Consider the following 16,561-nt stretch of genomic DNA (forward strand, 5'->3'; position numbering starts at 1 on the left):
CACTCCTTCCTTCTGAAGTTTATCTGTATTTGGGCTTCCCTGGGTGGCTCAGATGGTAAATAATCTACCTGCAATGCTGAAGACCTGGGTTTGATTCCTGGGTCGTGAAAATCCCCTGGAGAAGGGAGCTTCCTGAGGGTTAGTTTCACCTCTGAATCATATATTTAAATACAATCTCCTAGAGCCGTATTTCCCAGCATTAGCTATTCTACATGTAGAAAATCAATTGCATAAAGCATCATTTATTTTTGATGTGATCCCTGTTTATACATGCATGCAAATGTTAGAACAAAAGCTTCCAAACTTTCTTATATTGTGGCACCTAGCTCTTAGTAATCTTTACCCTGGTACACATAGGCAAAACAAACAGACAGCCTGACAGTTCTGTTTATTAAGTAGTTAGGGCCAAATAACATAACTACTTATGTTCTAAAAACCTAGTAGCCAGTTAAAACAATAATACAGATGAATCATTTGTGTCATTCTTAGTTATAATGGGAACTTCCCAAGCCTTGGAATCAAACAGGACATAGCCACCCTCACTTTCTGTTACATACTGATTTTCATGCTGCTTAGTTTTGCTAAGATATGACATCATGTAAAAGAACAGAGCCAAATGTAATCATAAAGCAGTGAACCACTTCCAGCTGGTAGTTCACGGATACTTGACAGATGTCAAGTATTACTATGCTTCCCTTAAATATTTAAGATATTTTGCAGCACCCTGGTGAGTGCACCACAGTGCCTGAAGACACCTCATGCACAGTTTGGGAAATGTAATATCAGAAGCATATAAATTATGATGAAATGTGTGTGGTTCCTATAAGTGAAATTTAAATAGTTTTAGTTAGTTAATCTTAAATGCCCTACCAGACTTTTTGAAAGTCTAAAGGAACAACTGCATTACCACATAAAACAAGATTAACCCTTGGTTGGTTTAGATTCTTGAAAGCAACCTCAACATTTAAAGATTTTTAAAGTAGCTAGAATTTGAATTTTAAAATCTAGGATTTGGAGTTATTCCCTTAGTGTCTTTCTTATTGTTGATTCTCTCCTACTCAGTCACATTTCACTTCAGTAGATTCATCCATTTTAGTCATTTATTATCTTTCCTTCTGTTCAATCTCTTTTAATCTGAGATAGAGTTCTAATTCATTTACTGGGAGCTGAGAGAAGACAAGAGGAACCATTCTATTGTGAGAAAAGTAGAAGCTTTTTTTTTAAGGAAAAATAATAATTACATTATTCTCAAACTGCATTGCAATTATCCTTTTAAAGTTTTGCCAAGTCACTGAAGTCAGCTCTCCACAACTGTACTTTAGATGGTGCTGCTGCTCATCTAGGAAGGATTCCTTAAGGCAAAGAAATGTCCTCATACTTTTAGACATATTCCATGCCATATAACCTTATAGAAACAAAGTATAATTCTGATGGAATTTTACACCGTGTTTGGACTCATATATCAGGAATTTGGACAAACTATCATGAAATGTACTTGTCTTCTTGAACACTGTTTTACCTACTTAAAAGAATGAACATGTCACTGATACCTTCCACATGTCACTGATAGCTACTGAATAAACCAATATTGCTACTACCTTCGAAGAATATTTTACCTCATTTATCCCAGGCCTGTGTTTTAAGGATGCCTTTCCTAAGAAGTCTTATTCCCTTCATTTCCAGGGACACTGCCCTAAAACAAAAGAAATTGAAGCATTTTGATTGATCCCTTGACTGTGCATTTATACACACAAGATGTACTACTGCTCTGAAACCTCCTCTATCTAAAGCTACCCTGAGCCTAACTCTAAGCATATTTATCTGCTCATATTAAAACGACTTCTATTCTCTCCTATTCAGCCATTATAGAGGAATTTGAAAAGATAAAGTTTAGATAAGCAATAAAATATTTTGCTTCTTAGTTTTATCTCCAGCAGCCAATACCAGTAATGTTGAATAGTATCTGGGCCTCTTGGTCCAAGACTCTGGTTCTTTCATTTATAAAAGGTAATAATTGATAAAAGGCATTTCATATGTCTAATTTACATCATCCAGAGTTCTACTGCTTATTCACATAGCTATTTCATGAGGATCAATGTGAATTTCAGAATAGTAACATCTACCATGATTTGAGGTTTTATTAACTGAAATCACTGTTGCTACATACAGTATCAGTATACTGCATACAGTACAGTGCATACTATATGAAATTTATCTTTATAACAACTTGGTAAGGTAGTCATAACTATCTTTCTTTTATAAACAGAAGAACTGAGGGTATAAGAAATTAAGAGACTTGACTGAGGACACACAGCTGAAAAGTTAATCAGTGGCAGAATCAGGGTTTAATCCAGTTCAATCTTTTAATAAATATGTATTCTTAACTACTTTGCCATACTGTCTCAAGGGATACCTAGAAGAAATAAGGTGGTGAAGTTCTTGGTGTAAATTTTACTCTACTTTCTAGTTGCAGTCTTACTTATAGAATAAATAAAATAAAGTAGATAATTGGTCTTATGTATATTACACAATGAGATAAAATTTTAAATAATTTATATTTAAACATTGTTATATTTTATATATGACCATTGGCAAATAATGTTATAGTATTAACTAAATTACATTTTCCACTGCTTTTTCTCCAAGTGCCAGAATGAAAAACTTGAGTAGTAATATAGTTTTATAATTTACCAGTTATAATTTATAACAGTTTAAAGTTTTAAAATTAATTCTAAAATGGTAGAGGTTAGTATAAAAATTATTAATGGTGTAGAAGACAAGTTGTTGATACTGAGGCTTTAGAATTTCATCCTGTTTCCCTACCCAGCTCCTCCAGGGTGATTCCCAACCTCATTCAGAGCCCTCTTCACAACCATTCACCCCCACCCTCAACTAAGAGTAACGCCAGAGTCTCCAATAACAATGAAACGGGCCCAGGGAGCAAGTATTTGGAAGAGGCAAACAGGTCACACAATGAACCATTATTAATGAGACTTTTAAATATTGCTGTGACTCTCAGTTCTCACGGAGAGATGCAAATAGGCGAGATCCTACCACACTGCTAATTGTATTTAGTAGCTTAGATTTGGTGTTTCTGTCTCTGAACCTTTTTTTTTTTCTTTTTGTGCCTCATCATTTTAAGGTCAGTGATTTTTCACTCCTCCTCTCATTTAACTCCCCTGAAGTCCTTTAATTTATTTAGATTCATAGAAATTACTAATATGTCATAAGAATAATAAAGTTAATTCTAATATGGCTAAACTAAAGCATATAATCAAAACTTTCACCCTATTTCCTGATTCATACTTCATTTTTCTCTGCTTAACACTGTATAAAAAATTTTCAAAATTAAACAGATAAGATTAGTTTAGACTGTTAGCACTTCTGGGTTTTATGAACATGCACCATCAGCAAAGTAAATGGAATTTCACCCAGGCAAAAAGCACCTAGAAAGTTTTAAGTTTATATGCAATTTTTTAAAAAATATTGTTACAACTTTTAGTTTAAGGTAAGAGAGAACTTTCAGCAAGAGAAAAACAGAGTCACATACAGGGAACACCCATAAGGCTATCAGCTGATTTTACAGCAAGTTTTATAAAACAAGGGAGTGACATGACACACTTAAAAGTGCTGAAACAAAAAAAAAAACCCTACAAGCTAGGATACTCTGTACAGCAAGTTATCATTCAGAATTGAAGGATATATAAAGAGCATCTCAGATAAGCCAAACTAAGAGAGTTAATCAATATTATCCAAACTTAACATGTTAAATGAAAAAGAAAAGGCTGTAAAAAAGTAATAAATTATAGGAAGGGGGAAACACCACTGGTAAAGGCAGATATATAGCAACATGGTAGTTCAACTACTTAAATAAGCTAGTGAAAAGGTTAAGAGACAAAATTATAGAATCAACTAAAACTATAGTAAGTAGTTAAGGGATAGACATGAAAATGTAAAACATGATATCAAAAACACAAAAGGTAGAAAGGGGATAGTAAAAAATTTAGCTCTTCTACAGTACGTTTAAACTTAGATGACTATGGGCTTAAAACAAGCAGACATAGTTACACATCAACATATATGAACTCCATGGTAACCACAAATCAAACACCTACAATAGGTATACAAAAGCTAAAATGAAAAGAGATGAACTAAAGTCTAATACTAAACTAAAAAGAGACTAAAACTAAAAAGAGATGAACACAAGCATACTACTTAAAGCAAATCATCAAACTACAAAGGAACAGACTAAAACAAGAAGACAAAACAGAGAAACAACCAGAAAAAAGTAACAAAATGGCAATAAGCACATACCTACAAACAATAATTTTGAATATCTATGGGCAAAATGCTCCAATCAAAGGGCATAAGGTGGCTCATTGGATAAAAAAAAAAAAAGAACAACTATCTAACATGCTGCTGTAAGACACTCAAGTGAGAGCTACAGTTACACAGACTGGAAGTAAGGGGTTGAAAAAAGATACTCTATACAAATGGAAACAAAGGAAAGCTGAGGCAGCAGACCTGTATCAGACAAAGTAGACTTTAAAAGAAAGTCTGTAACATAAGACAAATAAGGGCATTAAATATTATATAATGATAAAGGGATCCATACAAGAGGAGATTACACTTATTAACATATATATGCCCAATATAGGAATACACACACACACAGAAATACAGGAAGAAATGGACAGTAATACAATAATAGTAGGACACTTTACCATCCCAATGACATCACTGGGGAGATCATCCAGACAGAAAATCAATAAGGGAACAGTGGCCTTAAATGAACCATTAGACAGTTGTAGGTATCTACAGGACATTCCATCCAAAAATAGCAGAATGCACAATCTTCTCAAGTATACATGAAACATTCTCCAGAGACCACATGCCAATTGCCTCGACAAATTTAAGAAGATAGAAATTATATCAAGCATCTTTTCTGACCACAATGACATGAACCTAGAAATCACTTATAGACAGAAAAGTGGGAAAAGAACAAAGACATGGAGACTAAACAATATGCTAGTAAGAAATCAGTGGTCAATAAAGAAATTGATGAGGAAATCAGAAAATAAATTGAAACAAATAAAAATGGAAACACAATACTCTAAAATCTATGGGATATACCAAAAGCAGTTCTAAGAGGGAGGTTTATAGTACAGGCCTATATCAAGAAATTAGGAAAAATTTAAATAAGCAGCCTAACTTACCATCTAAAGGAATTAGGAAAATAAACACAAAGTCCAAAGTCAGCAAAAGGAAGGGTATAATAAAGATTAAAGCAGAAATAAATAAATTGATGTTTATTTAATTTATTAAACTACAATAGAAAAGAACAACAAAACCAAGAGCTGTTTTTTTTTTAAACATAAAATTAATAAGTAACATAAAATTAATAAGTTGTTGACCAGGATAATTAAGAAAAAAAAAAGAGAGTACCCAAATACATAAAATAAGACATGAAAGAGAAGTTCTGCTATAATCACAGAAATACAAATGATCATAAGAGAATACTAAGAACAGTTAATACCAACAAATTGGACAAACTAGAAGAAATAGGTAATTTCCTACAAACACACAATATTCTAAGACTGAATTAGGAAGAAATAGATAATTTGAACAGATCATTAACTAGTATTGATACTGAATCAATAATCAAAACCTCCCGAACTAAAGTCCAGGACCAAAGAGCTTCAGGAGAATGCCGCCAAACATACAAAGAAGAGTTAATATCTATCTTTCTTAAACTATTTCCAAGAAGTGAAAAGAAAACATCATTTCCTGAGCAACTTTCACTTTCATTTTTTTCACTTTCAAACACTTCCAAACTGATTCTATGGGGCCACCTTTACCCTGAAACCAAACTCAGACAAAAACAATACAAAAAAAAAAAAAAATACCGGTCAATATCTCTGATCAACATAAATCATTATATCACTACATGCAGATAACATGATGCTATATATAGAAAACCATAAAGTCTCCATCAAAAAACTATTAAAACTAATGAATTAATTCAGTAAAATTTCAGGATACAAGATTAATATACAAAATCTGTTACTTTTCTATACACTAATAATATATTAGTATATATTTTCTCAGGAACAGAAAGCAAGAAAACAACTTTATTTAAATTTGCATCAAAAGGAATAAAAATACCTAGGAATAAACTTAACCAAGAAAGTGAAAGACCTATGCTCTGAAAACTATAAAACATGATGAAGCAAATTGAAATTGACAGAAAGAAATGGAAAGATATCCCATGCTTTTGAATTGGAAGAATTAGTATTGTTAAAATGGCCATACTACCCAAAGCCATCTACCCAAAGATGTAATGCAAATTCTCAATTACCAATGGCATTTTTCACATAACTAAAAGAAATTATTCTAAAATTTATATACAATCACAGAAGACCCCAACTTGCCAAAGAAATACTGAGAGAAAAAAACAAAATTGGAAGTATCATTCTCCCTGACTTCAGACTATACTACAAAGCTACAGCAATCAAAACAGTATGTACTGACACAAAAACAGACATATAGATCAGATACATAGACAGTCCAAAAATAAACCCATGCACATATTGTCAATTAATGTATGACAAATGAGGCAAGAATATACAGTGCAGAAAAGACAGACTTTTCAACAAATGGTGCTGGGAAAACTGACAGCTACATTCAAAAGAATAAAACTAGAACATTCTTTTTTCACATCATATTAAAAAATAAACTCAAATGGATTAAAGACCTAAATGTAAGACCAGAAACCACAAAACTCTTAGAAGAAAACACAGGCAGTACGGTCTTTGACAAAGATCTTCGTACTATTTTTCAGACCTGTCTCCTCAGACAAGGGAAACAAAAGCAATAAAAACAAATGGAACCTAATCAAACTGAAAAGCTTTTACACAGCAAAAGAAACCATCAACAAAATGAAAATGCATCCTACTAAATGTGAGATGTTTGCAAATGATATGTCTAACAAGGGGTGAATATCCAAAATATATTAACTGTTAATACAACTCAATATCGAAAAACAAACACATGTATTTTAAAAATGGGCAAAAGACCTCAATAGGCATTCTTCCAAAGAAGAAATACAGATGGCCAACAGGCATGTGAAAAGATGTTCAACATCACTAATCATTAGGGAAGTGCAAAATAAAACCACAGTGAGATATCACCTCATACCTGTCAGAATGGCTATCATCAAAAAAACCACAAATAACAAATATAGAAGAGGAATGTAAACAAAAGGGAATCATAGTGCATTGTTGGTGGGAATTTAAATTGGTACAGCCACTATGGAAAACAGTACTGAGATTACTCAAAAAATTAAAGATGGAACTAAGATATGATCCAACAATTCCACTCCTAGGCATATATATCTGAAGAAAATGAAAATCAAAAAGATCTATGTACCTCAATGTTCATAGGAGCACTGTGTTCAAAAGTCAAGATAGGAAAGAAATCTGGCCATCAAGAGATAAATGAAGTTTGTGGTATATATATATATATTTCAATGGAGTGTCATGCAACTCTTGAATGAACTATTGCCATTTGCAATAACATGGATGGATCTAGAGGGTATTATGTTGAGTAAAATGAGTCAGACAGAGAAAGACAAATACTGAACATTTTCACTCATGTTGAATCTGAAAAAAGAACAAATGAATGACTATAACAAATCAGAAACAGACTCACAGATACAAACTGGTAGTTACTAGCAGGGAGAGGGATGATGGAGGGGCAAGATAAGATAAAAGGATTAAGAGGTACAAATTATTAGGTATAAAATAAGATACAAAGATGTAACATACAACACAGGGAATATAGCTAATATTTTGTAGGCTAGGCTATTATAGCTAATTGCTTATAATCTATAGAAACAGTGAATCACTATGTTGTACACCTGAAACTAATATAATATTGTAAAGCAACTACACTTCAATTAAAATAATATGTACGTGTGTGTGTGTGTATGTATGTGTATATATATATATATCACAGCTTTTAAAACTAACAAAATGCCCGATTTTAGCTTGCTACTCTACGATCTGTTTAGAACTGTAAATGCCATGTGAACAATAAGGACTTCAATAATAAAATTAGAGTAGACCTAATTTGAATGCTTCTCATGCTTGCAGAAAACTAGCCGGGAAAGTATTTATGTGAACAGTATTTAGGTGTTCGTTTGTTTGTTTTTTCCTAAAAAGTGAAAGCAAAGTTGCACATAGAATCACCTGGGCTAGGCTCAAAGTAGACTCACACTGCTTCTAATGCCCCTAAAAATGAGAAAAAATAATGATTTCCCAAAGTAACTCAACAAAAACAAAAACTGATGAAAATATTTATGAAATATAATGTTCTAAATAAATTATGTTTGGTTAAATCATGTTTAAAAACGCAGAAAATTTTTATTACCATTCTCATTGAACAGCTTACAAAAAATAATTAGTCCATGCCCCTCATTCACTAACTAAGGATATCAAGAATGCAATGGACACCATGTTGACAGGAGCCACAAATTCAAACACTTCAGGAACCAGGTGCAAAAGGTAAATACATGAGGCAAGTCAAAGCATATCCAACAGCCCAGCATCTAGCCTTTAGTAATGGTCTCCAAATGTCTTTTACTGAAAGCTGTCTTTTATTAAGCAGCTATGGTATTTGCTCCTTTACACTTGGGGAGCACCATCCAACATCCCAGTGAAGTATAGATATTGCTATTACCTCCATTTTATAAGTGAGAAGATGGAAGCACTAAAAGAATCAGGAACTTGTCTGTGGTCACACAGCCCAACATAGCAGTGTCTAGGTAAATGACAAGCAATGTGACATCAGGACATGAGCCCCTGAGTTCAGTTCAGCTCAGTCACTCAGTCGTGTCCGACTCTTTGTGACCATGAACCGCAGCACGCCAGGCCTCCCTGTCCATCACCAACTCCCGGATTCTACCCAAAATCATGAGCCCCTACTTATCATTAATTTGGGCTTAATAATTAGAAAATGGTAAATTAAACACATGTTAACCCATTTAATCCCCACCATAACCCTGCGAAGTAGATACTAGATACTAGTATTTATACCTCTTTTACATATATAAAAACTATATCACAGAGAGGTAAAGACAGATTCCTAGTGTCATGGAGCTAATAGTTGCAGAACCAAGAGTTGAAGCCCCAAGTGGTCTGTTTCCAGGGCCCTGCTCCTGGTATGGCTCTCAGCCAGAACAATTTTGTATCCTGCCTCCATGAAGATATTTCAATGTCCACAGGTATTTTGGTTGTTACAACTAGGGGAGGAGGGACATATTGGCATCTAATAGGTAGAGGCTAGGAACATCGCTGAGTATCTTATAACACACAGGACAGTCCCATACCACAACACAAAATGTAAATAGTGCCACTGATGAGAAACACGGGCCTATGAGATTATTACTGTGCAGCCATATAGATAGAAAAACAGGCCAATGGGAGAGATGGAGACTGACAAAACATAAGTCTTCATCTTTAAATAAATCTGTGCTATCAGATTGTTTTCATGATCTGTCATCTAAAAATCGATTTATAAAAAGTAATGAAAAAATAATCCAGATAATTGTGTGCTTTCACTTAACCAAGACATTTTTTCATATCTTATTATGATATGCAATACTTCAAATTCTATATTATCGTATAACTTTTTTTTGAGTTATTCATTCATTCATTTTAATAACTATTAATAGACTTCTGCTTACCGGGTTATGAGTAATACAGGGGACACACTACTGAAAAAGAACATCACTGGGAGAACTAAACTATGGCGAAGATGAACAAGTTAAAAGAGTAATTACAATGGTTAAAAACAATTGTAAGCCATTATATTAATTTCCTAGAACTACCATAAGAAAGTACTGGTGGCTTAACACAACAGAAATTAATTCTCCCACAGTTTTGAGGGCTAGAGGTTAGGGATCAAGTTGTCAGCAAGGCCACACTCCTTTTGAAGATTCCAGAGAAAAATCCTTCCCTACCTCTTCCTAATTTCTGAGTTTCTGAGTAGACCTAAGTTTTGGGAAGAAATTATTCAACCTACCACAGGTGTATGTATGATTTGCAGAAAGAAAAAATATTTTGCTATAACTGGAGAGATATTTATAAAATACGAGGAAAGTGAAAGTGAAGTCACTCAGCCGTGTCCGACTCTTTGCGACCCCATGGACCGTAGCCTATCATGCTCCTCCATCCATGGGACCCTCCAGGCAAGAGTGCTGGAGTGGATCGCCATTTCCTCCTCCAGGGGACCCCTCCCCCGACCCAGGAATCAAACCCAGGTCTCTCGCATTGTAGGCAGACACCTCACCATCTGAGCCACCAGGGAAGCCTCTCACAAATAATATAAATCATCATTTTTAGGTAAAGAAGAAACACAGGTTATAAACTGATAGTTGAGAAGACTGAGCACAGAGAGGTCATTTGTCCTATCTCATACAGCTCAACAGAGAGAGCCCTGAATTTTAAATACAATTGCATTTTTTTTAAATATAAATGTGAAGTGGGTCACTATTAGGTTCAGTATAAAGTGTTTTTTTACAAGTTTTAATAATTTATGCATGGAAACTTTCATCTGTTCAGATACAAACCCCAAATCTCATTTTAGGTAATAGTTGCTATTACTCAAGTAATGCTTTAGTCAAAGCCTTTTTATAATGAATCTCACTTTTATGGAGAATCTTAAATGCTTATTTTTTGTCACTACATAGGTACATTATTAAAATTCATACATCTCTACACCGTTATTTCTTTAACCAAAACTGTTTCCGTTTAATCCTTCTTACCTCCTCTTTCCTTTTGACATTTTAAGTTATTTCTCACAAATCACAGTGAAGGTGTTGGTGAAGAAGAAAAATGTGAAAGGAATCCTTTTGCCCTTAACTACTTAGGCGCTGCTTTGGCACAATGCTTTCTCTTCTCCCTTTTGGCCGTGAAATTCTTGTTATCTCTATTAATTTTTTTCAATGTTTAGAGAAACAATATGTAATGGGTTAGATAGAGGGGGAGTTATGGAGAAGGCGATGGCACCCCACTCCAGTACTCTTGCCTGGAAAATCCCATGGACGGAGGAGCCTGGTAGGCTGCAGTCCATGGGGTCGCTAAGAGTTGGATACGACTGAGAGACTTCACTTTCACTTTTCACTTTCCTGCATTGGAGAAGGAAATGGCAACCCACTCCAGTGTTCTTGCCTGGAGAATCCCAGGGACGGGGGAGCCTGGTGGGCTTCTGTCTATGGGGTCGCACAGAGTCGGACACGACTGAAGTGACTTAGCAGCAGCAGCACAGGGGGAGTTAAGGCTGAGAAGTAGTGACGTCACCAAACCAGGACAGCTGGCTGAGAGGGAGTATTTCTGCTAGTGAAATACAAGACATAAAAGGTAAAATACTTAATACTTAAAAGATACTGTGCTTCATGGGAGAAAGGGGAAAGGGTTCAACAATGGCCATTAATCTACAACTCTCTTGTTAACAATGGTTTATTTAAACATCTGTTAAGCATTTGTAACTTTAACAAATTGGCCTCAAGGTACTTAAAATTTTCTTTTAAAACAGTTCTTTATAGGGTTAAAAAATGTGTTCTTTTAAGCTTAAAAATACACTGACCTTCTTAATGATCTTCTGAGAAAAAATAATTTTCCCTGTTCTTGAGAAGGAGAAAGAGATTAAGAAGGCTCCAAAAACTGCTTACATTTTGGACTGCTTTTTAAATATTGATTTTATGTGTGTTAAGTATAAGCTGGTCAAAAACATGTGGATTAATTTTTCCATAAAATATGAATGGTTTTAAAAATTAAGAAGGGGGAATGCTTGGCAAACACTTATTATTTTTTGTCAAAGCAAAAATATTTGAAAAGCAGTTGTTGCCATTAGAAAATATTCCTAGTACAGCTAGATACAATTTTTATCATAAACTGACAACCCAGGATTTGAATACAGGATTTTCTTCTTTTAAATAGACTTTGTATTACACCATGTTACACAGCAAATATATATTGCACACATGCATGCTAAGATGCTTCAGTTGTGTCCGACTCTGCAACCTTATGGACTGTAGCCCAGCAGGCTCCTCTGTCCCTGGAATTCTCTAGGCAAGAATACTGAAGTGGGTTGCTGGGCTCTCCTCCAGGAGATCTTTCCAACCCAGAGACTGAACCTGGGTCTCTTGTGTCTCCTGCATTGGCAGGCAGGTTCTTTACCACTAGCGCCACCTGGAAAGCCCATCAAATACATATGCATATATACATTAATATATTTGCATTTCAACACTTGTTACTGAATTTCACCTCAGAATGTGATTGTCACTAATATGTCTCTGATTCTGAATATTAGATAATCTTTTAATTATGTCACTTGGAATCCAACGTTAACCTAAAAGGTACTAAAGACTTTGTACTATGTTGAATGCAACCCTCTTAATTTTTCTGAGCTTCTGATATTTTTATGGCAGTTTTGTCTTTAAAATATCCTTAATACTTTGATGTTAACCTTATTTTTTTTAGTAATTTAAATGCCTCTAGTAAAACAATAATCCTTCCCAACCCAATACATTTTTATGTTAATCATACAGTTCTCTGTATAACAGATGTTTGGAAGTGTATGGAACTGATGCACTAAATTTCACTCCCTTCTTTATCTCATTTTCTCATTTCTCATTACAGGAACATCCCTCACTAGGCCAACTTTCAGAAAAGTTAATAGACAACAATATTAATGTCATCTTTGCAGTTCAAGGAAAACAGTTTCATTGGTATAAGGTATGTTAACTCCCAAAATGTAAAAATTAAAATGTTTGCATCTGTAGTTAAAATTAGAATACTTCTCAGAACCCCAGGTAAGGATTCTGGGGTTCTTATACTTTGTACAATCTAAATTTAACACTATATTAACTAATGTATACTACACAGTGCCCTAAGTTAACATTTAAGTATAAATAAATACAAATTCTATGTTTGCAAACCTAAAATTAGAATCTAGTGAGGGCACTGATAGTACTTGGTACTGAAGTCAAATGAAGTGAAGTCGCTCAGTCATGTCTGACTCTTTTCGAACCCATGGACTGTAGCCTACTGGGCTCCTCCATCCATGGGATTTTCCAGGCAAGAGTACTGGAGTGGGTTGCCATTTCCTTCTCCAGGGGATCTTCCTGACCCAGGGATCAAACCTCGGTCTCCCGCATTGTAGACAGACTTGGTACTGACTGTGACAATATTGGAGAAGACTTTTATCAGGTGAAACGTAGTTCACACCCCAACTATACCATGTCCACATTTCTGCTTATTCTAGTCCATGGGCATATCTTTATAATAGATTAGATTGGGGAGCATCAGTATTTTTCAACAAATCTAGCACCAACATACCTAGATTTTGTCTAGGTCATCTAATAAAGGAATAAGAGGAGCCATGGAAGTGGCTGACTCAGTCAAAGCCTTGCTACATAAGAATAATTTTGGTTTTGTCCAGAATCTTTTCAGCCGGGTGAGTCCTACAAGCAGAATAGACATTTGACACCTGTGTCACTCTGGCAGCACCCCATGGGATTCCTCCTGTCACCCCCAAAATAGAACTTCTGTGATCCTGCTAAAGCTTTCCTTGCAGTCTTTTAGATTCTTTTTTCCAGGAAACTCTCTTTTCTTCATTTCTACAATGGCGTGATACCCTAATTTTCTTTACACGTCTGGTCACTGGATCTTCATCTCCCTTGTTGTCTTTGCTTTTACCTTGTACCCACAATGTCCTTTACTTATTTTTTTTTAATATTTCAGATAAACTATTTTTTCTTTTGGTTTCAACAGCTACTTGAATTCATTTGCATTTGCCACAAAGCTGGTGTTCCCGTCACCAGTTTCCCTAATATCTGACTACTACATTTATCATCTGAAAGTGCTACTTTAATTATATCATTTCATCCCTTAGCAATTGTATCATTTCTTTCCTACAGTGAAGATGTAATTCCCTGTTTTCCAAAATTTACATACCATGGAATTCGTTTTAAGGAAACAGCTGTTATATCCACAGAAGTAGAGCTCGGACTCAAATTAAATGCCCAAATCACTTTACTAACAATAGTAACAGCTCCCACTTTTTGAGTACTTACTGTTGTCAAGCACTGAGTTTATTAACATTAATTCATTTGATACTCTTAAAACTCTTAACAAGAAGGATAATATTACTAATATGCCCACTTTAAAGATGAAGGAAACAAATGCATTTAGGGAGGTTATATACTTTCCTAACAGCCTAAATCCTGTGTTCTTAACCTCTAAGCTTAAATTTCAAATTGAATTTCAACTCACTGAGCAGCTTTTTATTGTTTTGCTCTTTTTTGTCTGCTATTTATTACTTCTTGATGGTGATATTGGCTCTAGCAGTTTCTTCCTACTCCTTTAAGAAAATTTCTACTGACTGTTAAACCATAAAACCAGGTTTGTTATTAACTGAATTGCATGCAAAGTAAAAATCAATGGATTCTAAAAGCGTAACAAACTCTGCTGAGTCCTGTGTATGCCATGCAGTCACCCAGTTTGGTTGCTCACAGACATTTTTATTAATCACCTTTGTCTGAGTTGTAACACCTTCCTAACCCATCTCCCAAATCCACCTTTCACCTGGCTGCAGGATGAGCTATTTGAATCACACTTTGAGTAAAGTGCTCCAGTGGTTTCCTCTGATCTAGAGGATCAAGCCTTTATTATGGCACATGAGGCTAGTGGGTCCCTGCTTGCCTCGCTGACCTCATCCCCCAAAGCAGTCTGCCTTAAACTTGTCCCTCCAGTCGTGCTTCTAATTCTCTTGTGAACACACTCACCAGGCTCTTTCTTTTCTTTGTAACTCTGTTCTTGCTATTTATCTCCCATCCCTGGAAGCCTTTCTCCATTATTAGTTGTTAACTCTTACTCATCCTTGAAGACACAACTCATGAATCACCTCCTCCAGGAAACAGTCCCTGACAAATTTCCCCAGCCCCCAAATGCCTGCTCTGTATCCCTCGAATTAGGGTCCATATATATGACCATTGCTTCATGGGAACATCATTTTTTGAAACTGTCATTTACATTCCTGTAAGATCCTTAAGGGTAGAAACTATGTGGCCTAATAATTTAGCGTTTCCAAAGTGGCATGTGATGCTACTTAATAAAAGTTATATAAATGGACTTTTAAAATGTCTGACAAATATATTTCCCTTATACCTGAAGTACTAAATTATTTGTAGTAGCTTATTGTTCAAGTAGTAGCCGTCATACAGCAAGAACTCAGTGATATTGTGAATGATAAAATGATATATAAATGCATTTCAAGACTTTTCATAATCTGATTCCATATAAATATGCAGCATTCACTCTAGTAAAACTAGTTACTTCTCTATTCTTAGTTAATCTACAACTTCGGTAAACCTTTAAGCCTTTACTAATTCTCATTTTCTCACTAGGAATACCTAGAGTCCATTTTTTTATGGACCATCAGAACACCTGTTCAATGAAACTTCCATTTGTGACTTTGATTTTTTTTCTCCTGTCTGGACAAGCATGTCCTAAAGACCGCTCCATGGAAAAGCAGTTCTGCAAAATATTTATGTTACATGAGAAAACAGTTTTGTAATTAAGTAAATGTTAGAGAATGTGGAATTATTATAATAATGCTAAATTATTTCTGAATTGCAGGGGTATACATTTTGAGTCTCTATGTAGAAGAAACCATATGCAGAACTTATCAAATTTATTTGCCCTCAGAACCGTTTTCATTTTTAAATCTCTTGGGACCAGGTTCTGTGGTCTATACTTTAAGGTTTAAGTTAGCATGTAACTTGGGTACTCACACACACTCATGCACATACAAATACATATCGTTTCAGGTATATATGTTTTAGCTGCTTTAGTTAGTTGCTTATATTTTTTCTTGTGTTTTAACTTTTTTATTCATGCAGTGACTCATCTTCCATTGATACCTATAAGATTTTTAAATACTTCTTGATTGCTAAGCCACTGTACATAGTTGTAATTTAGTGAATGCTATTGGTATGTTTTCTAGGACCTTCTACCCCTCTTGCCTGGCACCATTGCTGGTGAAATAGAATCAAAGGCTGCAAACCTCAATAATCTGGTTGTAGAAGCCTATCAGGTATGTATATATTGTACACATTTTTTTTTTCAAATAAACTTTTAATCCCAATTTCTATAGCAAGGTACAAACTAATGCTCTATCATCTTGAGAGGAGTGGTGGAAAAACATTAGATTAGGAATTAGGAACCTGAGTTAGCCCTGGCTCTATCACTAACTAGTTACAGAACCTTGGTAAAGTCATTTCAGCTTTCTGTGTTTCACTATGTCCTTTGACACAGTTTACTAAATTCAGGTTGAGCTGCTGCTACTGCTGCTAAGTCGCTTCAGTCATGTCCGACTCCGTGCAACCCCATAGACGGCAGCCCACCAGGCTCCCCTGTCCCTGGGATTCTCCAGGCAAGAACACTGGAGTGGGTTGCCATTTCCTTCTCCAATGCAAGAAAGTGGAAAGTGAAAGTGA

The 16,561-nt window shown here is 35.1% G+C and overlaps 1 protein-coding gene across 1 annotated transcript in view; it reads left to right on the forward strand.

The window, feature by feature from the left end:
• The window catches only part of ITGB8 (integrin subunit beta 8), a 96,811-nt gene that overhangs the window by 57,649 nt on the left and 22,601 nt on the right, over positions 1-16,561 (forward strand). The window contains exons 7-8 of the mRNA XM_019958522.2: positions 12,702-12,797; positions 16,069-16,158. Coding sequence (XP_019814081.2) covers positions 12,702-12,797; positions 16,069-16,158 — 186 coding nt within the window. The remainder of the gene's footprint in view (positions 1-12,701; positions 12,798-16,068; positions 16,159-16,561) is intronic.

The sequence above is a fragment of the Bos indicus genome, chromosome 4, assembly GCF_029378745.1.
Source record: "Bos indicus isolate NIAB-ARS_2022 breed Sahiwal x Tharparkar chromosome 4, NIAB-ARS_B.indTharparkar_mat_pri_1.0, whole genome shotgun sequence".
In the NCBI taxonomy this organism is placed as follows: domain Eukaryota; kingdom Metazoa; phylum Chordata; class Mammalia; order Artiodactyla; family Bovidae; genus Bos; species Bos indicus.